The 26,539-nt window shown below is 33.9% G+C and overlaps 1 protein-coding gene across 1 annotated transcript in view; it reads right to left on the minus strand.

The window, feature by feature from the left end:
* Positions 1-26,539, minus strand: part of LOC134653512 (activating transcription factor 3) — a 90,472-nt gene that overhangs the window by 12,905 nt on the left and 51,028 nt on the right. Inside the window, exon 2 of the mRNA XM_063508882.1 lies at positions 296-722. Within this exon, the coding sequence (XP_063364952.1) occupies positions 296-559 (264 nt within the window). The 5' untranslated portion in view covers positions 560-722. The remainder of the gene's footprint in view (positions 1-295; positions 723-26,539) is intronic.

A 26,539-nucleotide genomic window follows, 5' to 3' on the forward strand; every position in this document is an offset into this window, starting at 1 on the left:
GTAATTAATGTAATTATTGGCTATCGATACGGTCTAATCTAATTGAATAATTGCTATAGCTGAAAAACGGGACTTGTATTGGATAAATTTGCTTTATATTTTCCTACTTTAGGGCCTGTACAGACGGACTGCGATTTCTATGGAAACTGTGCAGTTGAAGGCGTGCAGTTAGCGTACGGATCCCATGTAAAGTGAATGGCTTCCGGGGTGCAGGCCGTCTGTACTGGGTGTGTTAAAAACCTACGAGCCTGCGAATCGAGCACGAATGCGAATGTTAAACTTATTAAAGTATTACCTTGAATCCTGACGTCTTCTCACTGTAGTTGTACTGGTCCAGAGGATTCGTCATGGTGATGAGATCGTTCACGATCTCCGGCGTCCGCAACGTTGTGTTCGCAGACTCCGCAGTCAGGAGGCCTATGACTGACGCGCTCAGGTTCACGTTGACGCTAAGGTTGTACGCGCCACCTGGGTCGTCCGCCCCGACCGCGCCACCTACCGGCGACGCCACCTCTTCACACTTTATCGTCGGCACGGCGCTCATGCTCGACTGATTCATTATATCCTTGTAAGGAGCCAGTTTCGCTGATTTTTTGGTAACGTTCGTAAAACTAGATTAACACTTTAATATCACTGACACTAACGCTAGTTTAAGGCTAAATATCACTGTGTGGTAAACTCGTTGAATGGCACTTAGTCTTCTTTGCACGCCGCGGGTCTATCTGGAATGAAAGAAATATTTGCATTAATCACCAATATCACATATCAATAATCACGCAATAACTAGTTGACAAACGGAAAATATATAGAAAGGTAAATTAATAAGCACGTTTTGCTTAGTGAAATCTTTGTTCAATCTGGACGTAGTTCTTAGAAATATTTGAGGCGAAAAAAAAAACACAGTCAAAAACTGTAGGTATGAGAAGGAACCTACAAAACTACAATAATTCCGTAGTTGGTTGTAATGAAATATCCACAAGGCCACTGTTCTGGCCATAAAAATCAAATGTTAACAATTCGGTAAAACAGAGGACAGAGTTCGTTTCGCAAGTTCTTTCGCAAGAGTACGCGTCGGGTTTTAATTAGGGCTATCTGGGCATCGCGGCCTCGGGGCCAGGATGCGACTCCAATAAAACGCTTTTTTACAGGCCACAATTGAATGTGCGCCATAAAATTGAAATTAAGCGCGTTTTTACGACGCACTCGGCTCTTCCGTGTCGCTCATTGTCACGAGGCTGTAATCCGGATGCGAGGACACGCATAGATTAAGGAGTCCAGCCATTATGTGGAAATTAGGCCTGTCGTGACCGAAAAGTCCTTAGCGAAAACGGGAGCTAATGTTTCCATATATAGGCGCGTTGAAAGCTGTCTGGCGCCTTGACCTGCCGTATATCTGTATATCTCATATCAAAGACACGTAAACACAATAAAGAACTGAGCTGTAACCTAGTTGCGGGGAGTTTGCTTATTCTGCGCGCGACGGAGGATAATGTGTCACAGAAATATATGCTTTAGGTAATTGAATGCATTTGGAATCTTCATGATTTGATTTTGGTGGAAAACCGCACACCTATGAGAGTGCAAAGTGCAAATTATTAGTTTAATTAACGGACACCGTCGAATTTTCCTGGTAGGTATCATTTGTTCCAAATACGTATGTACGTACCTACATGTATGTACCTACAGCTATTGATATTTTCCTTGTAAGTTATTGTTATTATATTATAGGATTTAGATACTAGTAAATAGCTAAGTATTATATAAATCCCTATAGTATAATAATACCTAATATTACGCTTGGGTATTAGGTAGGTACCGATGTGAAAAGAAAGAGGCTAATCAAAATGATATTTGTAAAACTATCAAATAATTTTACTAAAATATAGCGCAAAATGTAAAATGGACAGTTGGTGTAATATGGCAGTAATTATTATTATTACTTCAGAGCAAATAACCCGTATTGGCTTACATAGCCACGAAAAACGTTGTCGCCCTACCTGACACTGTTTCAATAGTCTGTAATAGACTTTAAGGCCAATGATGATGAGAGCAAATTAATAATGAAAGTGAACATAATTATGGTATGGTAAGTCAAGTGACTTGACTCAAGACTCATTTACTATTCTATTGAGTCAAATGGGGTCCAACCTAGCGAAGTTTAATTTTTTTTTAGAGTTAACATAACATACAAAGTACCCAGGATTGATAGCATTAAGTTTGTCGCAAATAAGGTTGCTGCTCGATCAAATGCATTCAACGAAATTGAACTTTGTATAAAACTTGTTTAACTTTCGGTTGCAAAAACTCGTTGCCTCTAGGACGCTCGCAAACATTTTACGCAATATTAAATCTCATACATCATCGAGTAGTCACTATATAGTTGTTTGGTAAGTAAATGAAACACAACTGGGCAAACATGTATCGTGGGCAAACGTCCATAAAGTTCGAAACAACGGGGAAAGCTTGGACATTAATTTTACTACTAATAAATAACCATACATACGCGACATTTTCTTCCTGTAAAATTTTGATGTTGATTTTGTATTAGTCACAGTGCGTTCCGATTTCTATTAATGTCAAATCAAGACAATGTTTTAAAGTTCATACTATTCGAAAATAAGTCGTATGTAAAACCATTTTAAAAATTCGACCCATTGGGGCTAAAGCGTTGAATAAACATAGAAAGACAAGATTGTTTGATATTCCACAGTGCTACTTTCTTTAGAGTCTAGCTAGTCGGTTACATTGTTATTGTTATAGGTACTTACACATTTCTATTTTATTTCAAGTAGGCACTTACCTAGTTAACTACCCGTAAATATATTAGCAGAATCGTGCGATGCATAAAATAAACAAACCAGGAAAACACACCGAAACAATGGACATAAAATCACATCGAAACATATTTACCTGCCTACACGTTTGTATAAAATTTAAATAATTATATTACATGGACAATTTTACAGTTTCAAATAAATAATCTCATAGTTTTTATAGGTCACGGTATCTTTTGTTGGTATATAACAGTTGTCTTGATTATAATGTGATATGAACAGGTGTATAATATATCTGTATAGTAGTAATCTAATACATATTTTAATAAATTAGGATATACATTGTATACCAACCCATAAACTCAGCTTCACCTTCATCTTCTACGTAAATAATGTGTGAAAATAGAAAATGCACTCTCTGGATTGAATACAAACATAGTTGCGACGCCGTAAAGCGCCTTACTGATCATAAACCCGCTACATTGTCGGACGAGGAGAAATTGCACCATCAAATAGACATCGCATTACTGTGAGGATAACGTCAAATTTGCATTGATTAAATCTACTACCAGATGGAGCATGGAAAACTAGTGGGCACCAAAATAAAGGTGCTCCCGTGCTGGAACTCATTGAGGGGCACGATCACTTCTGTAAATATGTATTTCAGTTGCGTTTACGATCATTCATGTATATTAAAAATATCTCAAAAATATAGTTCTCGAGATCAACATGCCACAGTATAAAATGTTGCATTTACGATTAAAACTATAAATACTATAATGATGAACTGCTCTACGAAAGGCTTCATAATACGGCGTATATTTAGTCTGTGGCTTTCAGGTTTTCTACGCGTTTTCTTTTCACCCCTCGGGTCAAGTTTCGTGCGCCGTTAACAAAGACACAAAGGAAAGAGCCGAAAGAGGGGAGAGTTTTGTAAGAATGCGCCATTTATAGGCTCCCTCGGTAATGTTATTGTTATTGTTTGAAAGTACCTACCTATATATATTGATAACGATACATATTTGATCATTATCTCGTGTCAATTTGGGCTCTTACAATTTTATCTATGTTATAGATGACTTTTACACGAAAGACTACTAAAAACTAAGACTAAGAAACTATAGACTATAGACTTTCATCATCACTTATCAGAGAGTGTGTCAATTGATTACAATATTGTACCCACATCACGTTCACATTCTTTTTTTAAAGTCGCAATCAGCCCTAGTCCCTAAAAGCCTTATCCTCTAATAGGGAGATTAATCCAATCTCATTAGAAATTAACTTTTATTAACTTACACTTACATTACGATACGTTTATAGAATTAATGACAATAATTATAATTCCAACAAACTGTCCAAGAAACGCCAGTTGGTGTTAACTTATGGCATAATTAACACGCCACGGAGCTAACTTCCAAATTACTTAAAAATAAAACAATTGAATAACAGTCAATTGTTAGAGTAGTTATCGTATTCCCACGGTATTTAGAATCCTTTAACAAATTGCCCCTTATCATGCCCACCAATTTATTTGAAATCAAGGTACATTTTTCAACGATTTAGGGAAGGTTTAATTTGTCCATCTGTTATATCTACATATTTAAGTCGTTACGGAGCGTAGGCGTAATAGGACATTTGTTTGTTTTTTCGCAGTAGGTATGGCCTAACCTAGACTTACCACTTTTTTATCTTTTAGGGCAACACAACACTAAAACGTAAGTTTTTTTATACATTTTGAACTGGGTAGGTATGTATGGCGGTGAAAAATATTGTTTATTAACAAAGCATTTATAATTCTATGAAAAAAAAACAACTATGTAACTATGTTTAAGGTTTCCTTTAATGAAATGTCGTTTGGATTAATGCACACATACCTATACTACATAAGTATTACGAGTAGGTAGTTACTTAGGCACTTACGACGATTCATTAGGTAACGAAATTCATCGTGTAGGTAAGTGGTAATGACAGATCGTAGATTAATAAGGTTTCCTTTAATGAAATGTCGTTTGGATTAATGCACACATACCTATACTACATAAGTATTACGAGTAGGTAGTTACTTAGGCACTTACGACGATTCATTAGGTAACGAAATTCATCGTGTAGGTAAGTGGTAATGACAGATCGTAGATTAATAATAAAAACATCTCTTCATCACCTACTTAATTACTCATAAATACCCCATTTACGTTGGTACACTTTTTTTTTATTAAAGCGTATAATTATCATGTCCATTGGTGTTTAAATAATTTTAGGAGCCAATCGCGTAGGCACCGATACGATGCAAACATGTTAGTAGGACGTCCGCGACCGATTATGGGAAATGAAAAATTATGCGTCCGGTGTGCGTAGGATTCGATCGCGCACCTAAGGACTGGTGTTGTGTCTTGTAAGTGCTGGTGAACTAAATATGAGACTACTTAACAACTGGGTTGTTACATTAAAAACAAACTGTTTTCAAATAATTTCCAGGAAAGGACATTCATATTCTTAAAATTTTATTTTTATTTTTCATATCGTCAGGTGACAAATAAAACTTACTAATTAGGTACCACCACAAGTTCATCGTCATAGTGAACCATACTAATACTAAAAGAAGGTTGATTTTTGTTTGAATATTTTGTAGTAATTTGTCAGTTTTACTTGTCACTTGACGTTAATATATGTGTGTGATGATCAAAAATATTGGGTCTCTAAACCTCGCTTCGGTTTTGCTGTACCTAGAGCCAAAAAATCATTCTCGAAAAAAAATGCAAAAAGATGATCAAAAATGTAAAATCTCGGTCAGGATCCTTAACATATAGTAAAGAAGTTAAATATCAATGTTTGGTTCTATCCTAAATTGATGTTCAAAGCTATTAAAGAAAGTCAACTGCTCGGTTAAAAACATATTTTTATAAATTCTCCTGTAATAATTGTCGACTAGGAAGTGCTAGTTGCGACAATCAAAGCTAAAACTAAGTAAGTATGTAGGTTAGACGTAGAAGAACTTACAAGCACCCATGTGTGACGGAACTTTAACACCGACGTATTTTAAAAGCGCATTAAGTGCCAAGGACAGAAAGCTCGGAACGAGGTTACGAGCTTCCTTTAGCGAGGCCGAATGGTAAGTGCTTAGTCGAGTATTTACTTGCTAACTTTGTGGGCAATTAGTAAAAATTGTGGTTTTTGTAACATCCACTTGGAGTGGCTTGACAGGTTATTTTAACGAATTAAGTAAGCTGTTTATGTAAGATATTAAAATGTTGACAGGTGATTTGAGTTATTTTTATTTTGTTCAATAAAATAACGAATAATAAAAAAGTGTTGTTCCTTTTGACCTTTAAACTTAGAGTTTACCCACCTACTCAGATGGGTAAGTTTGAAACATGGTAGTAATAAGTAATAGAAATAGACATGTGTTTCTAGACTCGCTTACTCTAGTCGTAAAAAAAATGTTTATAAAATAAAAAACAGCGGTCGGGGTATACGAGTACTTTGTTTAATGTTTCCTTAATTATTTATATAAAAATATATTCGCGGTAGATGCCTAGACTGCCTGGCCACCCGGGACACGGCAGCATGGGTCGAATTTTCTCAAGTAAGTACTTATTATGCAATCTCTTAACGGCTTACGGCGACCTCTGAACTCTGACTCTATACAAATTAAAATATTTTATTATTATATAAGAACATAATTTAATTTGCTTCCTAATAGCAAAGCTCATAATAGTATTAATTTATCATAATTCATAAACAATTTTAAATAACTAATAAACAGAAACTTGTAGACTATAAATATCTAATTTTTCACAATTCGCTTTTCAATGAAACGGCAGGATTGAGTTATTCAATTCTAATAACTGTAGTTGGTCATCGTTCCATTGACTACAGCTAGAGAATTATTGAAATGAACCATTACTATGTATTTGAATGATAGAACATAAACAATATTTGTGCTGTAGGATTTATCACTTCGGTATGTCTGCGGTTTACCTCTTCAGTTAAATTCTACCTTTTTCCTACCTACCTACAGTATTTTTACGTTCGCTTCACCCATTTCGCATGATGTTGATGTGACGAGGCAGTATTTAGGTAATCTCTAGTTTAATTTAATAATTCAGGTTTGAGCTATGAATTAAAAAAAGTAAAAAAAAAAACAGTTAATCACTGCAGTTTGTACTGCTTTGATTTATACTTACACGTGTAGCCGCGTGACTTATGCCTATTAGAAAACTTGACAATCAACATAATAATTTCACTGTTTTGCAAGCTATTTGTTTGCTTATTGCTAAGATTAAATCTTAGAATAAAATAATTCAAAATTTATTCATTAGGGGTCATCCATTAATTACATCACACGTTTATGGGGGGGAGGGGGCCAAGAAAATGTGACATGTTGTGACAGGGGGAGGGGGGAGTCACAAACTTTGTGACGTCACTTTAACTTATTTAAAATACTTAATTCGCTGTACAGTTAAATAACAAATTGTTGGAAAGATAATCATTTTTAATCGTTTAATTTTCTTTCCTAATCAGTTTTGGGATATAAAATTGCTAATATTTCTTTTTTCAAAAATATTTTCGTAAAATATTAATAATAGGTACATTGTACAACTAGTACAACTTACTTCATTCGATTTGCCGATTTCGTTGAAAAAATGTGACGTCACACCAGGGGGGAGGGGTTTGCCAAATGTGGCCAAGTGTGACAATGAGGGGTGGAGGGGTCAAAAAAACCTAGAAATTCGTGTGATGTAATTAATGGATGACCCCTTAGCAATATTACAACTGAATTAAAAAAAAAAACAATCTTAGAATGGATTAAACATTTTTTTTTACTTTTATATATATGTAACAAAAAAAGTCACACTACAAGTTTAAATTTTTAATATGAAAGTGCTATGCTATTAAAATGTAAATTCTATCCAAAATTTAATTTACAAAAACTTAAACACTAAGTACCTATATCTGTTCGGGAATAATGCAATTAAACGGAGTCCCATTAATCAAACGGGCTAGGGCGGGGTTCGAACTGGGTCACCGAGTCAACCACGACACGTACAGATGAGCACAATGAAATTAAAATGTAAATATTGTTGACGGCTTACAACACCATGTAAAGGAAGTTATAAAAGCTAGCTTTCAATTTTCCTTCGCGTGTGTATAGGTAAATAAATGTAATGCTTTCGGGGTAAAAAATATCATAATAAAAAAGTGATACATTTTCTAGGTGTAGGTAAAATAGAGAATTTTGGTTAAAAACCAACTTTAACTGCCGACATTAAGTTTTTGAAAAAGGTAAATACTATTGAAATGAAGGGTACTTATCAATATTTGTTTTGGTGAGCACACGATATGTTGCGCCATTTAGGGTCCTAGCTAAATCGGTTGTTTAATACTTACGCTATAGAATTTCCAATTTAGCAAGAAACCTAAATGGCATAACAATCCCGTGTGGTGACTGTACATTTATGTGTAAATCTGTCTTTACTAACTGGTCTTTTAAGTACTTCAAAGAATCTATTGAAAATGCACACTCATAAGTTTTCAGGGAAATAGGTTCCATTACAAGACACCACATTATATTCACCTTCCACTCATGTAACGAATCGTATTACAGTAAGATTAGCATAACAAAAGCCGTTTTACAGTCAAAACAAAATACATGAGCTCCAACAAAACGATTAAGCGAAATAAAACGGAGACCAAAACAAGGGGTCTATTGTTTAGTTACAATAGTGCTGATTATATTATACTTTACGGTTTGACGGGTTTGACGGTAAATAACACGACCATTAATAACTGTCAAACAACGCACGATGTTGATATGAGAACTCCGTTCAATGCATCCGTCAACTAAATCCTCAATAAATTAACTTAGATGATCACCATACTATGTTTACGCAGAAAAATTCAGTAGGTGACAAAACGCATCACGCACTAATACTGAAACTTGACCAAAGAAATTTGCGAAATTCGGTATTCGCGGGTGGGTGCAGTTCTTGAGGGTCTAGCTAGGAACTGCACCCAACTTTAAATTGATATATTATATCTTTATTCGATTAAGTTCGAATCGACATTTAGCGAATTTTTACGCATGGACATGATGCGACATATTCAGCGTGAAATTCCATTGTGACCGCTAATTGCTATCGAATGACGAAATGGTACTTGACGTTAATTTAGAAGTAGCATTGGTTTATCATCAATCGTCCTCACAGTTTCTATGGCTTCTAAAAGTTTGCAAGTGTGATGAAAGTTGTGTTCAACGATCGACGACAGAGTTACTTTTAAATACTTAGATTAGACAATTCTTAATGTACCGTTTTAGAGTTATTCACGTTTCTGATTAGTTCTGTGACTGTTTGCTTTACGGTTTTTTTGTGATCAATTACAATAAAAATACCAAACGTCCTTAAAATCACAACGAAAGTAGTATGTAAAGGCTATGAATGTCTAAAGGCTACCGATTCGATACGCTTAATCAAGTTGGAATGCAAATAATATCGAATCGAATCGAGAAGATCTACCCAATCAAACGACCACCTGGATTTATTTATGCTCGTAAACATTCAATCAACGACAATCGAGCGATTTTGGAAATAGAAGCGTAATTAAGAAGCCGTTCCGAATTTGAAATTACCTTAAAAGCAGTTTACATAGATTAATTACATTTTGAAATTTTAACGATATAACTTAATTGGAATACTTGAAATATCAAACTAAAGAATACAAGATGAAGTGGAGAAGCTTTATTTTTTATGGTTTACCATTACCTTTTGATAGTTTTATACCAATTCCATTTAATTTTGTATTGATACAGAGCAAAGAGTTTTAGGAATGTTAGATTAACATATTTAGCCCCGCTTTTTACCAGATATGTATTAATAAAAAATACTAGTAAATATAAAACTAATTTTAACTACTTTCAATTCAGAAAGTTGTGACATGAAACTGAAATATTGAGGCGGAACGTAAAACGTAAGCAGAAACAGAGCCAAGTCGTAATAGCTATTTGGCCGAACACAACATAAACATGATGCCATTACACTTTTTAGAGGATGCGCTTGTTACGTCTAATCTAGCCAGTGATAGACTTGCAATATCCGGAATATTAGAAATACAGCTCAAAACTAGAGCTAGTGCCAATACAAATCTAATAATATTTTAAACATTAATTTACAACATGGTAATAAATCGAATAACTTTATTACATATTTGGGAGATCGGGTGGCGCAGTAGTTAAATAGTTATGGCGTGTGTCGCGAATGTTCGATCCCAGCCCTAGGCATGAGCTCCGAAGGCCTTGGTCACTTTTTGTTTCATATACAACAACATCTAAAACTGTAACATCAATTTCGGTTTACTAATGCATGCAATTAATACATTAGTCCGTTTTTATTTCGATCTATGACTTACTGTTTAGCTGTAGGTACATAGATTGACAGATTTCTCCGCAAAAAGATCTGACAGGCTCAGTCGGACGGGAAATCTGCTGTGTGTATATCCATATACCTAGAGTTTACATTGCCTTAAGGTTATTAGATTCCTATTTCCAATCCCTCCCTCCGTTCATTCGACTTTTATACTTCGCCTCTCAAACGTGACCGCAGCAAAAAACAAATGCCCAACTGAAGCCATTTCAAAGCAGACAAAAAAGCATCGCTTCTTTCTCTAACCGACGTTAAATATAACCGAGTATTCGGAACGTGGCAACAGAGGCGTCCTTGACACTGCCGCGGACAAAAACTCGCGTCCGACGGCGTAATTCGGCTCGTGGGTTCGCTGGTGGGTGTGTTCGCCATAAGCCGGCCATAGAGCAACGATTGCAGAGAGAGAAGAGTTAAGTTTTCACTTAACTTAAAAGACAGACGGTAAACAAAACTGGAAACAGTTTGTTAAGGATTATGACTTTTAAACTAAAGTTTATGAACAAGTTAAAAGAGCAGCAGGTATATGTCATATATGTCATATGTCATATATGACAAACTACATCTCTATCAAGGTGTAAAAAGTTTTCAGGTTTTGGTATTACATGAACCCTATTCTTGAATTGATTTTTTTGCCATTGTAGATAGGTATACGATCTTGGAGCGTAGCTTAATTGTGTCGCTTAACTTCAAACTCGGGTAAATCCATTCGCAGAAGAATCAGAAGAAATATAACGTACAATACCTATTATACTAGAGCTCTTTAGAAAGGGAATTTTCCTAATGTAAATAATTATTATTATGTATGTTTGTAATGAAATAATCTCCGTAGTTATTTTACAAAAATCTTGATGTTTGCAGTAGGTAGGTAGGTATCTATTAAGAGTCTGTGCGAAAAGAGAAGAGTCGTGGAATGTAATGGGGCCCAATACATTCCACGACTCTTCTCTTTCCGAACAGAGCGCCTACCGCGAACCACGTTTGACGTGTTGCCTCTCTGTCGCACTTGTAAATTCGTACGTAAGTGTGACAGGGAGGTAACACGTCGAACGTGGTTCGCGGTAGGCCCTCAGACACTATACCTAGTCTATACCATGATTTTCGAATGTAAGGTAATCTTTAAAATGGCTTACTCTATGAGGTTTGTTATTATACTTATTATTTAAGGATTGATATTTGAAACTTGCGTTCTAGCGGGTCGGGTGTAGATTTTTCCATCCAAGTTATTTTAGTTAATTACAATTTGTCACATCTACGTCATATTAATACTCTATAATTCGGCGCCTCCTCGTATAATATAGGTATTCTCTTATACGGAACAAAGGAAGTTTGGCAACGTATTGTTCCCTCGATTTTCTCGTCTGACTTTGAAAAAAATATATTTGCAATTCAAGTGTCGCGGTCTTAACGCCCACGATATTGTTGTGTTAGAATAATATTGGCGGTACTTGTTCGGTTTATTTTAAGTTAAACAGGTGTTATTGTTATTACATAGATAAGTATGTAATATTCAATTGTGTCAAATATTGTATTGCATTTACTAAAGCTACCTAGTTTAAATTTAAGTACCTATAGTACTTAAATTTGAACTAGGTAGCTTTAGTCAATTTATTGGTGTTTTATTTCTGTTTTGCTTACAGAAACTCCATTTGCCATTTGGCATTAGGTATCCGCCATATGTAACATTGTTATACCTACGTACCTATACAGGGTGCCATTTGAGTCGTGATCAGTAATGTTTTTCTAACTCCATAAACAACGAGCAATTTAATGCCCCTACTCTTACTAAAGTCATACAAGATTTTTTTAATTTTCTTGTTTATATTTTGTCATTTATTTTACTTTTACAAGCAACGTGGTATTTAAACAGCTTTGTAAGATATTTCAAATGAAAAATTAAGTAAATTTTATTTCTAACTGGGACAAATGACAAAATTGATGTCAATGACAGTTCCGATTCAAAGAGGCGATTCAATTTACTAATTTAAATATCTTAATAAGCCGTTGTAATATCCTAAATCCACTTATAAAAGTAAAATAAATGACAAAAAATAAACAAAAAATTAAAAAAATCTTGTCTGATTTTAGTAAGAGTAGGGGCATTAAATTGCTCGTTGTTTATGGAGTTAGAAAAACATATTACTGATCACGACTCAAATGGCACCCTGTATATTGTTGTGTAATAAAGTTTACATAAATAAATAAGACACCTACTTAGATCACTTCAGGATTATTTTTTAGTCATAAAGGATTCTAATAATTTTTTTGTATTTAGATAATCTTACTGCTCGTAATTTGGTATTTTACTTTGAAAACTGGATAAAAAGTATATAGTAATTATATAATTTTCAGGAACTTTCAACTAGGTACCTACTTACAAAAACCAAAAAGTCTAAACGCGTAGAAAGGTATCTAAATGGTTTTCAATTCATACTTTCTGGAAGCAACAGTATACAAAAATGTATGTAGTATATTTTAGTTTCATTAATATTATTCTCGTCGCACATAAACTAATAGGCCAAGTCTACCCATTTATAATTCGTGCGTCGTGTTGTATCCGGAGATTAGGAAATGTGATTGGTAACAGACGTCCGACGTTTTTATACGCGATTATACGCTCGCTCGAAGAATAATATCGACGCTATCTAGACAAGTTCCTTAATGTGTCCGGCCAGACTACTTATATTAACCAGAGGATATATATATTTATTAATACACTAGTTATGGAGTAAATATGACACAAATAAATCTACACTACTGATTGTGGATGACATATTACTTTGCTATAGGTACCGGTAATCTTCTGTCAGTTTCTTTAAGAAACCAAATCTTATACATGACCTCTAGCTTTGTAATTATTTCTTCAACAATATAGCAATGCCCTCAAGGTATAAGTATATAGGCGACGATGGCGTTTCAAAATGAGAACCCAAAGTTGTAATTTAGTTCTATTAAGTATCAAGACTATCATGTTTGTTGTCGGAATATAAAGACGAACAAAACCTATAACAAAAGCAAAGGTGACCACAGGAGAATAAAGATACCTACATACCTTATATTTTATGTTTAAGTTGCAGTTTGCCTCATTATGTCGGTTGATAGGTATCTACATTATAACGTAGATGTGTTTACTACTTTACATTAAAGATACTAGATAACTTTAAAACAGCCTTCACCGATTTTATGTGTTTAGTTATTAACATTTTATGCACTACTATAAGTGTAGTCACGATTAATGTGGCCGATTAGAATGTTAATGTGTACGCTTGAACAGTATTTTTATTAAAATAATGTTTTATTTGTTTATTTACATTTTACATTCTATGTTTAAGTAGCCATTGCCACACACGTGTATTAAATAAATAATTAGATGAGCCGAAAATAACTTTTATTGCTTACAGATTAAATCGTGCAATGTTTTTATAACATCACACAATATATGTACGATTATGTAAAAACTAAGATCGCAATCGTATTTTATTTCTTGTCATATAATCATGTTGTACCTTATACCAGTTGTATAACCCCTACAGAGGAAAAAAGTACCTACCTAATAAAAGTTTTCACCATTAAATTTAACATGAGATACCTATATATATATTTTATTTTCTATTATTCGTTTTAAGTAGGTACCTACCTATGTTTTATTTTTGCTTAATTTATATACAGCGTGGAAAGATAAGTCGGGCCCTGGAGGGAAACTACCTTAAATCCTTAAGCTGGCTCATTTTAGTTAAAGGAGACATTCCTTTATTTTTAAAAAGAAACAAAACTGCATTCAAAGATTTTCTAAAACTCGCTTGCCTCGCCCGGGACTCGAACCGACTAAAAATTCCAAAAAATAAAAACTCGCAATTTTATTCTACTAGTCGATACAGTTAATGTTAATGATAACATTTCTCCAAGAAACATTAGGTCTTAAACTCGTCTGTCGTACAAAAAATCCATAAAATGTAATTATTTAGTACTCAAGATTTTTTTAGACAAGCCAAATTGAAGAAAAAAGAAAAATACTTTGAATGCAGTTTTGTTTCTTTTTAAAAATAAATTAAGTAAAATGAGCCAGCTTAAGGATTTAAGGTAGTTTCCCTCCAGGGCCCGACTTATCTTTCCACACTGTAGATTTACTGCTTTTTTATAGGTTCCTGGCTATTTTTATTGAAATTTACACGATGTTCGGAACCCTTTTTGAAAACGATAAAAAATTAAGAAATTTAATAAGAGCTATCAGTAGACATTTATATTAAAAAGAACTCCACCCACACATCGAATATGCAATTATGCAGCATTCTATTCATCACAGTATTCGCACTGCACGCTTTGACCTCGAACCGTTTACGACAGGAAACCAATAAAATGATAATACCTGGAGTCACACAAAGCAGACTAATTACAGAAGTACTGTACGAGCAATCGAGCTTGCCCATTTGTCAAGTAAAGCCAGATTGCACGAGATAAAGCAGATTGCTGTGCATTGTCAGTGCTGCTAACATACGCAAATGGTAATCATCCAGATACATTGAAAAATAAATGGCCTAGAAAAAGTGGCTGAACTATCCATGTCACAAGAAAAATGCGATAAAAAAACTTCTTAAAATAACATTTATTTGGTATCGCTGGATAATTTTGTAGAACCGCTTAAATTTAAGTTTTGATGTTCTTTAACTTTACTAAGATTAGATCTTTAAAAAATCATAAAGTTAATTGATGTTTTTTAATAGTTTTAAAGTAACCTTAATAAATATTTTATCTTACACCAAATTTACAACATATTTAAGGGGTACCGGGTTCTTTGACATTGATATAAATTATTTACTTCAATGTTTTAAAGTAAATTAATATTTAACCTATTAATATTGAAGCTTAAGTTACAGTCTTATATATCTAAGCAATAAAGTAAATCATAGCATTAAACTGTATTTTATGGTTCACGCAGTAGAAACACTTAAGTTACATTTATGATTATAGTTTATTCAGACTGTCTAATTTAACATCCCATCGTCATGACTTTATATAAGCTACGTATAAAATGTGAATTAAGTAAGTTTTAGTACCTATGCAATTTTGCTGCCATTTAATATTTTACATACAATAACATTTTCGTCTGTTTATCAATTATCGTTAAGATGATTCCTCTATCTATATGATCGTGTGTTAATCTTCTGTTTATTATAGTGCCGTTGCTTTTGGTAGTTAGACATCGTGCGTTGTCTGCATAGCCTAACACCGTTGAAGATAAAAGGGTAATTCCTGACCATCTCATTCCTCTGGCCATACCTATTCCCAATTTCTTAAAAAAAAATATTAGCATCTCATTTTTGGTGACTGTAACCCGTGCCAAGTCCCGTCTACAGCCAAAACTGCTTAGCGGAATCTCCCGGGAATTTACGAATATACATATAGCCAGGGGAATGAGATTGTTGAGTTAAAATAAATATTTTTTTGAAATTTAACCCCTAAGACTCCTAAGTGAAAATGGAGGTAAAAAATTTAACGGCTTTTATCCAAAAAAGTGCTGCAACTTTTAAGTGTAGGTATATTGAAATACAAGGTTTTGGTATTCGAATGTTTATAAAATCGAGACAATACCTACTTTCTTGTGGATGCATGTTTTCTTTCATATTCCATTATTTTCATTTTAAGCAGTATTTAAATATATGCTTCTTAGAATTATGAGCACGAAGCTTTATATCTCGTCTGTTTATCAATTATCGTTAAGATGATTCCTCTATCTATATGATCGTGTATTAATCTTCTGTATATTATAGTGCCGTTGCTTTTGATAGTTAGACATCGTGCGTTGTCTGCATAGCCTAACACCGTTGAAGATAAAAGGGTAATTCCTGACCATCTCATTCCTCTGGCCATACCTATTCCCAAATTCTTAAAAAAAATTATTAGGGTCTCATTTTTGGTGACTGTGTAACCCGTGCCAAGTCCCGTCTACAGCCAAAACTGCTTAGCGGAATCTCCCGGGAATTTGCGAATATACATATAGCCAGGGGAATGAGATTCTTGAGTTAAAAAAAATATATTTTTGAAATTCAACCCCTAAGACTCCTAAGTGAAAATGGAGGTAAAAAATTTAACGGCTTTTATCCAAAAAAGTGCTGCAACTTTTAAGTGTAGGTATATGGAAAGACAAGGTTTTGGTATTCAAATGTTTATAAAATCGAGACAATACCTACTTTCTTGTGGATGCATGTTTTCTTTCATATTCCATTATTTTCATTTTACGCAGTATTTAAATATATGCTTCCTAGAATTATGAGCGCGAAGCTTTATATCAAATCGACAATGTGGTCAACATGAGATCATTTTGTGTGAGTACTATGTTTAAGGTTCTCACATGTATCATAATGTTTATGAGTAATTATAGGTATAAGTAGGTACAATTCCATTATAATTCCACATTTAGTGATACGTAATTGTTGTAAGGTTTTTTTTAGATTTTTTACATTTTGATGTAGACTTACAAGTGTCTTGTATTACCTACATACATCGATATTCTGAAACCTGTGAGATAGAGCTATTACACACGCCTCATTCATTAAAAGTATGACATTTATGTACCTACAGTTAAGTACATTTTTATGGAGCATTTTTTGAAGTACAAAAAAACATATTTACTGCAATTGCAATTAACTTATAAACGTTATACCTACCCAGTCAACAAGTGCGAGACAATATGTTGTGTAAAACTTAAAAACATATGTTTATAGTATGTGTGTAATATTTAGAATTAAAGAAAAATACATCTTGCAGGCCACAAAAAGCAACTTCATTCAACATTCTGACAGTCATCATATATCTACATATTTCCGACTTTTAAACTTTTGCAAATGCCAGCGGGTTTTGGAGTTTTGTGGGCGTGGAACCAGTTCCTGCGCGGACGCTGGGCGCATTCACAACGCACTGAATCCCAGTTCAGCTTAACCAGTGCCTAAGTGGTATCTGATTACCAAGAGTAGTTACGGGTCTTGAGGTCACATTAATAATGGTTGGCATTAAACAATACATTTGGTAAGAGATGGGCCCAAATCGTTACAAGAGGCCAGTTGGAACTTAAAAAATCTAAATTTAATATGTTATGGATCTTCTCCGCATTTTTATACCGGTACGAGCGAGACGCCAATATATTTATAACGTGTCAATAACAGATTAAGAGCTTTTTTAAATTCTGAACGCAGTCCAGGGTAGGATTAATATTAGGTATAATGTTAAGGACTTAAAAACGAGTTTCCAGTGGAGACTGGAGAATAACATCTACCTATAAAGTAGTATTTTAAATTAAAATATATAGTAGTATTTTATTTTAGAGACGATGAAAACGGATGATATCCGTTTCGTTTTTTTATAACGTAAGAATGGTCGACCAACTAAGAATACAATCTTATTTTTCTCAAACATGCAATGAAATGTCGTCGCTCCGGGCGTTATATCAGGCTTCGAAGTATCACGTTTAGGGCGGAGCAACTCCAGAGAACTGTAAAGGAATTTCATACGAAATTGAAGGCCTAGGCCGGGAAGTAATTTTTTTTTAATTTTAATGTAAACATGGGGTCTGTGTCCATGAACAGACTAAACAGCCGAATTATATTTTTTTTTAATATTTTTAGTGAATGAATGGTTATCGGACCAAAATATCCGTGTTAACGCCTGTTATACACGAACGTACTGATATTAAGAATACGAATCTGTATGATTCAATGTGTTGATGAATAAATTTAAAATCTTGTCTATACATAAGTCACCAGAGACCATAGACAATATTTAAAATCCTCTGCATTTATTTTATTTATTGAAATTGAGATTCTTGTTATCAGGTTGTGTATAATGGCCCTAATAGGGTCTATTCGAACACTACACACGCGAAATACGGACGACTTCCGTAAAAAAAAGTCATTATGGCAGGATTGGAAGGAAAATTGTAATTTTAACGTAATAAGAACTAAAACTAACCATTGTTTGCAAGAAAGTAGTAGGGTAATTTGGGGGGTCAGAAACGAGGAACCAATAGATATGTATCATAGTATATGTAGCAGTAAATTAAGGAATATAGAATTTCCTCGAGAACTTATTAACTGTTGTGGTGTTCTTTGCCATTGTAAAGAACACAAGATTATAATAAACAAAATGTATAACAATATTGTGCATATTTTGTCTGATGCCGCTATTCAAACTCATGTTGCGAATGTGACCTGTTCCAAATTAGATAAACGTGTCTGCGGCTGGAATAAACATGTTCGTAGTGCGCACGGGGAGGCGAGATTTAAATACAAAATGTGGCTTAATTGTAATAAACCTAGTACAGGAAAAATATATGATGAAATGTGTGAATCTCGTAAAGTATTTAAAAGTAAACTGAACTGGTGCATAAAACACCAAGAACAAATTAAGATGGATATCATTGCGACGCATAGGGAAACTAAAAACTTCACTAAATTTTGGAAAGCTACAAACAAGCTTAATATCAAGCCTAGCCTACCCGTGAGCGTTGCAGGGCAAAGTGAACCCAAGGAAATTGCGGAAGTATTTAGGAAGCATTTCACGGTGAAATCACCTTTAGGTCCTTCGCAACAGGTGATCGATGCTGAGACTAGTCATGATAGGGCGATAATTCATATCACGGCCGAACAAGTAGCAAACGCTATTAGAGACATGAATAGAGGCAAGTCCCCTGGTAGTGACTGCCTCAGTATCGAACACTTAAAATATGCCGGGATTTATTTGCCGAAAGTTTTGTCTATGTTCTATTCACTTTGTCTAAGCCATGCCTACTTACCAGATGAATTAATGAATACCATTGTTGTACCAATAGTGAAAAATAAGACTGGAGACATCGCTGACAAAACCAACTATAGACCAATCTCTCTCGCAAATGTACTCGCCAAAGTATTGGATGGCATGCTTAACGCCCAACTTGACCACTACTTACAGTTTCAGGACGGACAATTTGGATTTAGACCTGGCCTCTCGACTGAAACTGCCATTTTGAGCCTTAAACATGCCATCCGGTATTACACTGAACGTAGCACTACCGTCTACGCATGTTTCCTAGACCTCTCTAAAGCCTTCGACTTAGTTTCCTACGACGTCTTATGGCAGAAGATGAGGGATAGGAACATACCTACGGAATTGACCAGCATATTTCAGTATTGGTACGCTAATCAGCGCAATTGTGTCCGATGGGCTGGTGCACGTTCAGACTCGTACGGGTTGGAGTGTGGCGTAAGACAGGGAGGGTTGTCTTCGCCAAAGCTCTTTAACTTGTATGTGGACGGACTTATATCTGAGCTCAGCAACACGCATGTGGGGTGTCACGTGGACGGTGTCTGTGTAAACAACATCAGCTACGCAGACGACATGGTGTTGTTGAGCCCATCGGTGAAGGCACTGAGAAGGCTCCTAAGTATTTGCGAGTCCTACGCGAGCAGACACGGATTACAGTACAATGTAAAAAAAAGTGAATACATGATCTTTAAGGCCGCCGGTAAAAGACCGGAAATGCCGCCTCTTAATGTGCCGGTCATTTATCTCAACGGTGCACCATTACAGAGAGTTTATAACTTCAAATATCTTGGGCATTATCTAACCGACGACCTTAAAGATCATTTAGATATTGATAGAGAACGCAGGGCACTGGCGGTGAGGAGTAATATGTTGGCCCGCAGGTTTGCTCGTTGCTCGGATCAAGTCAAGATCACTCTATTTAAAGCGTTCTGTCAGAGTTTCTATACGAGCAGCCTGTGGTTCAACTGCACTCAAAAGGCGCTCAGTGCCCTGAGGGTTCAATATAATAACGGCTTTCGGGCGTTGTTGAAGCTGCCCCGATTCTGTAGTGCGTCTAAAATGTTTGCGGAGGCACGCACAGATGGGTTTCACGCCATCGTGCGCAAAAGAACTGCCTCGCTAGTCAGTAGGATCCGGGGCAGCTCTAACGGCATCCTAAAAGTGTTTGCAGGAAAGCCTGATTCTCCCATGCACAGACATATTAATAAGTTAATGATCATGGGTAGTTAATTGTGTACATTTTAATTTTATCGATTTTATTTGATTTTATTTATTTATTGTGATTTTACTAATTTTTAATTTTTATTAATTTAATTTATTGTAAATTTTAATTTCACTTATTTATAACTTATGTAGTATTTTAAATATTAACAATAGATTTTAAGTCACTTTGTACCTAACACCAATGGATCATAAGTTATCTGAATAAAGAAATTATATTATTATTATTATATTATTAAAATTAAAAAACTTTTGTCGTGTAGCTATATGTGGTTGATATTTATAATTTGTTTTTTTGAGTGGTGAATTTTTTTATTTCATTGCATATGTTTGAGAAAAGCACTATACATGCCTAGCCGTGAAAAGGTCTTGCCGACTTCGTATCACTATCCGGCCTCCCTACGGTCGGCCGTCTATACCTACTCACCCGGCAAGCCCTTCTTTCCCGGCGTCTGCAGCAGGGACCGGAACCGGTTACCTTAACCGGGGTTTTTCATAGGGTTATTTTAGAAGTGGTTATAAAAACCCCTACCATAACGGTAACCGTCTTATAAGGTAACACTTTGATTCGGTAACCGTATCAGATCGAGTTAACCCCTGTTACCGGTAACCGAAATAAAAACCCCGTCTATGCTGTTACCTCATAATAAGGTTTTGAACCAGTTCAAACGATTGTAAACTTTACGCAGACTTAAATTCAACTTATTATTGAATAACCGTGGTTGGCATGGGCGGTCTATGAAGCCTCCAGCACAAACAAGTTTTTTTGCCGGTAACTTCGCTTATTGTCAATTCAAACAATATTGCACTTTGAGTCCTTAAGCTAAAATTGAAAACAAGTGAGCGATTACAGTATTATTTTTAGAGCAACAGCCGCAGCGCGGCCAGCCGGCCATTCCTTTGTTTATCTTTATACCTGTGTGTTCCTATTGTTTTTGTTAATTTCGGAGCAATTCTAGTTTAGAAATTTTTAGAAAAGGGGTTGTTGCAAGTAAACAACATCCTATCGTAGTAATATCTGCTATTATTTAGATATATTTTATGCTACTTAGAATATTATTTTTATTTTCGGGTTCACACTTGATATGTACCTACAGATTAAAGACTTATTTAAAGAAAAATTTTCACCTAACTAGTAATTTTACTGGTACCTAGTTAGGTATAATTTATCTTAGATTCTAGAGATTAGAGATAGAGTGATTAAAAAAAATCACTTTGTGATAAAGATACATGCGCTGGCGGATTGTGGTAGATATTTTACCATTGTTAACAAATGACATATGTACTAGTTATTATGAGCTTATTTTATAATAAGCAATTAAAGTCTATTTTTTATTCGGTAGACTTAAATGAAATTTCATAGTATGAAATGGAATGACACATGATGTTCATACTATGAAATGTCATTTTAGTCTACCGAATAAAAAAAATAGACTTTAGTTTAAAATGTTTTCAGATGCGGTGAGTTGTATGAGCTAAAAGTCGTAATTTACCTTGTACCGCTTAATGCAGCGATCAGAAAATATATAGGTATCTATAGCAGTGATAAACTTTTTTTAATACTTCAAATCTTTCATTAATACCAGAATTCATTATATTTATTGGGTATCTATAACATGGGTAGGTGAAATAGTTTTGATTAAATTAAATAGATACATACATACTTAGTAAGCAGTGTTGGGCATTCAAGAATAAAATCATTATTTAAATAAGAATTCCTAAGAATAAAATCATGTAGATTTTATTCCCGTCAAAATTATTCAAATAATTTTGATCGGAAATAATTCGTATGTGAAAAAATTTAATAAGAATAATCTCATTCTTAATCAAATAAATGTAATCATGATTTTATATTCTAAATAATATGTTTATAAACTACTATGTTTCTTGTCTAATTTATACCTGATTTTATGGGGTGTGGAATGATCCGTATAACAATTTTTGATATATTTTCAAAAGATATAACAACTTTTGATATAATTTCATGGTGTATAATCACTTAAGCGGTATAATGAACTTTTGATAGAACAACAAAATAACTATTTTCATGGGGTATACTATTTAATCGATATAAAAGCTATTCGATATAACGTTTACTGGATATAATGAATATTTGTTATAAGTATTTATGGTATAATGTATTCAAATGTATAAAAATAAGTTGAGGTTTGTCAGTAAAAAAAGTAAATTAATAAAAAAAGTCGTTCTGGCGCTTCGCCGGCCGCTACCGCGGCACGCTCGCTTCGCTCGCTCGGCTTGCGCGCTGTAGGGTCGCAGTTCTACCTAACACTCCTCCTCGCTTCGCTCGTCGTCGTACCTAACTGAGACCTGCCTTAAGTTCGAATACGTAGGTTGTTATAATAGTAGTAAATAGGTATTACAAATTATACCAGTACTACATTATGCCAACTGAGCGTTATATCGAACATAATTATATCACATATACGTTATACGCTGTTAATGTTAGATTAGAAGTTGTTATATTACAAGTTCATTATACTTGACGATAGTTAGACTCTCTACGAATATACCATGTGTTGTTATAGCAAAAGTGCATTATGTCCCTCAATCGTTATATCGACTAAAAATATATCAAAAGTTGTTATATGGACCGTTACGCACCCGTTTTTAAAGGTAGGATAAGGAATGGCTCGATATGGTGTATTCCTATTTCTCCCCGCCGGGCACAGATGGGAATAGGCGCTTCATTTAAATCGCGGCGCGGCGGTCACGTTGGGCAGGAACAAATGGGGAATGTCCGAGTTACTACCAAGACTTATGGTGTTTTTAAAAGTTCTTCTGATATTTAAAATTTGCATTTATTATTTAGACGGAAATTAACAGGTATTAATATCGTTTGGCCCAACGCTTGCCGCACGTGTTTAGCAAATGCTGACAAAGAATTCAACACGCCACGACTTAATCCTATTGTTATTGCCAATGAGTAATAAATGACGGTCTCAAGTGGAAACACGCCTGCAACTTTCTGTAAATCTAGTGATAAGCGTAGGACTCTTTTCTTACCTGCAGTAATTTACTATCTCATTCACTTTCCGTAGGTGTGAAAGAGATAGCATACGTAAGACCTCAAGGCTGATAGGACTAATAAACAAAATACATACTTAATACGCAAAGAAATATACATTGAACCATCATAATTATAATTTCGCAGTTTACTTTCTATGTAGCTTCATTATAAAATTATCATCACCGTTTCGAAGGCTCCAAAAGATGTATCTATCTATCACAATAAAATATTTTACGCTAAAAAAAATTCAAATCAATCCGACCATTGAAAAGAGGGGTGAAATTCATTTTACTATCCATATACATTGTACTACAAAAGTTAACTTTATAGGGATGATGACACATGTTGAATTTTATAACAAAATCTAGTAAAATAGATAGCAAACGAGCAATTTATCACAATAATGTGGATATTAAAATAAAATATTGAAAAATTACAAAATTACAGGACCTGAAAGTTTCAAAATTTAAGTTTTATTTACCTCCAAAAACGATGAAACTAAGGGTACCATTCGATTTCTTACATTTCACCAAAAAAAATATTGTATAGCAACTATAAACATAAACGCAATATTTCACCGATAAAAACGCAATTTTCTTGTTTTGTCCATACTACAAGATGGGCGATGACGTCACGGCCTCTGGCCGTTTTGTATAGGGCGTTTCGCGAGTGAAGTGCGACTGTCGAACTTTGACTACAATTTCTGACTTTTGTGTTACTTTAATGCAATGGGTCCCATATAGACATTATAGACATTTGATCCTAAAAACAAACCCGATCGATTGATACCATAAAAAAAATTGTCAAAACATCCTAATTGAATAAAACGTTATCTATAATAATCCTACACCTGGAATAAATATTCCGTTATTTATTTTTCATTTAATAAAATAAAAGTGACATGATTTATTCACTTTCATTTTATTCTAAAATAACGAGTGTAAGAATTATTCTTATTCAAATCGATTGGAATAAGAATAAAATGTATGTTCTTATTCTTCTTCTTATTCAAGTTATTTTTAGTCCAACTCTGAAACCTGTGACTTAGTATGCTTTTTACATTCCAACAAAACTTTCTTCTACAATTCACGGGATGTTTTTAAACCCGAAAGAGTAAAAGGAATTAAGTAGTAATGTATGTAGTATAAAAGTGCAAGCTATATAAATATAAGCCAGAAACCCAGAACGCCTAAATTAAAACTTGGGAACATTTAACTATATAAAGGAAAATACGTCAGGTCTTCTAAATGTTTAATAGAGTAAATAAATGTTTAACAATAAAATTAAATAAATAAATGCTTATGACAAAAATTAATGAACAATGGTTAGGTTATGTTTACTATCATTTACAGACATTTTGCATGTATGTAAATCATTCTTTTATACTAGGGTAAATATTCGGTGTTATTAATGTGATATATGTATGTAGTTATAAATTTAATAATCTGTACACTAAATAGGCAAACATTATGTAACAATGAAATAAAATACTCGTAAAAGGTTTTATACATGCATAATCGGTATACTTATTAATTACAAATGGTTAGAGTTTAGTTTTAGTTAATTTTAATGTTAACTTACTTATTTTGTTAATACTTTTTGTGATAATTATGAATAAAATTACAAATAATAATTTAAATTGTAGCGTTTTCTAATACAAATCAACGATGACATTACCAAGCAATGCTACAATAATCACAATCAGCTTATTAATAATTTCTTATACCTATGTACTTAACCATAAGTTAAAACTATAAATATTTATAGGATTAACAAGTGTATAATAATCTAGTTAAGAATAGTATTATAATTGGCAAAAAAATCAACATAAGAAATAATCAGTCTTTTCAATTAAGAATTAAACAAGAAAATCAACAATAGCACTAAATAACTTAATCTTTGCGTAGTCTTAGAGTCACTGGTTGGTAAAGTTCAGTAACAAACTTTACCCTTGCCCACATTTCATTTAACTTTTCATCAGGAACGTCTTTAATTAAAGTTTTAAAATCATGTGCAATTTGTTCCCGATGTGTATCCTTTTCCTGATCGACCTCTGAATCTGAAACAAATTAATTTTATTATTACATTAGTTTTGTAATAAAAAATAGATTTTACAGCTACTTTAAAACCAAAATTACAATATAAGTATAAAATACACTTAAGAGAGGTACGAGTATATAGGATTTTAATTTTACTTATGTGTGTATATAATTACATTACTTACCCGTTTGATTTCTCTTCTGCTTTTTAATATTATTAACAAAATCTTTATACTCCTCTGGGAAATTTGATGGCAACGGTAATAATCTTTTATTATTATTCTTATCCATTTTTAAAGGATTACTATTACTTGAAATGGCGATATCGGAGTTGTTTATGCACCGACTGTTTCGACGATAATGTAATACTGTCACAGAAATCTTATTATTAAATATAGTAAAATGGTACTATACCTTACCCTTTCTTTTGTGTAGTCGTAAAATAGCACGCGTGTAACATGGTAAAAAAGACCGAACCGGGCGAAGCGCGCACCGTGTACTTAAATGTGCTTATCGCGGTCTGTCCTTTTATTTATGACATTATGACCCATTGTTTGTTGTCGAAAACTCTCAGTCTCTGGCCGATAAGATTGACATTGGATTGTTTGATATTGTGTCTATAATACCATTATAGACACACGGACTATGGTATTTATCATTGTATTCACCAAAATGCGACGAAGCAATGACATTAAAAATAAATTCCTTACACATTATAGTTTAGTTTTGCCAACTTGTCAATTGTTTTAGTCACCTTTCAACTACGGAATTTATATTGTGACAAGAGTATAAAATATAAATAATATAAAAGATATTTAAATAGCATAACAAGGAATAAATTATCATTAATTATTATAAAGGAATAAAATGAACCCTTAGTTAATAAAAAAATACAATAACTACAATTATTAAGCACACTTGATATGTATAATAAATTTAATTTCGCAAAACTTATAGTTCCTTCATTATTGTCTTTTTAAATAATTTAATACTTTCTTTTTTTAAACTGTGTAAGTTATTATGATTCATATTAATGCTAGTTTAAAAAAGAAGGATATATTGTTATTAATGAATAACTTTGGATATTATTGAAAATTTCTGGCATTAAAACTTTGTGATTTTATTTGAAATTTTAGTACAATCAATTGAAAGTTTTGTAGACTAAACTAAGATAAACAGTGCGTATAAAATAGCGCAGCGCACTAGCGTAGATTCGGCTATCTTCGAGTGACCCGAACGTTACCGAAGCTATACGAGCTCGCTTCC

Source organism: Cydia amplana, chromosome 13 (assembly GCF_948474715.1).
Source record: "Cydia amplana chromosome 13, ilCydAmpl1.1, whole genome shotgun sequence".
NCBI classification, from domain to species: domain Eukaryota; kingdom Metazoa; phylum Arthropoda; class Insecta; order Lepidoptera; family Tortricidae; genus Cydia; species Cydia amplana.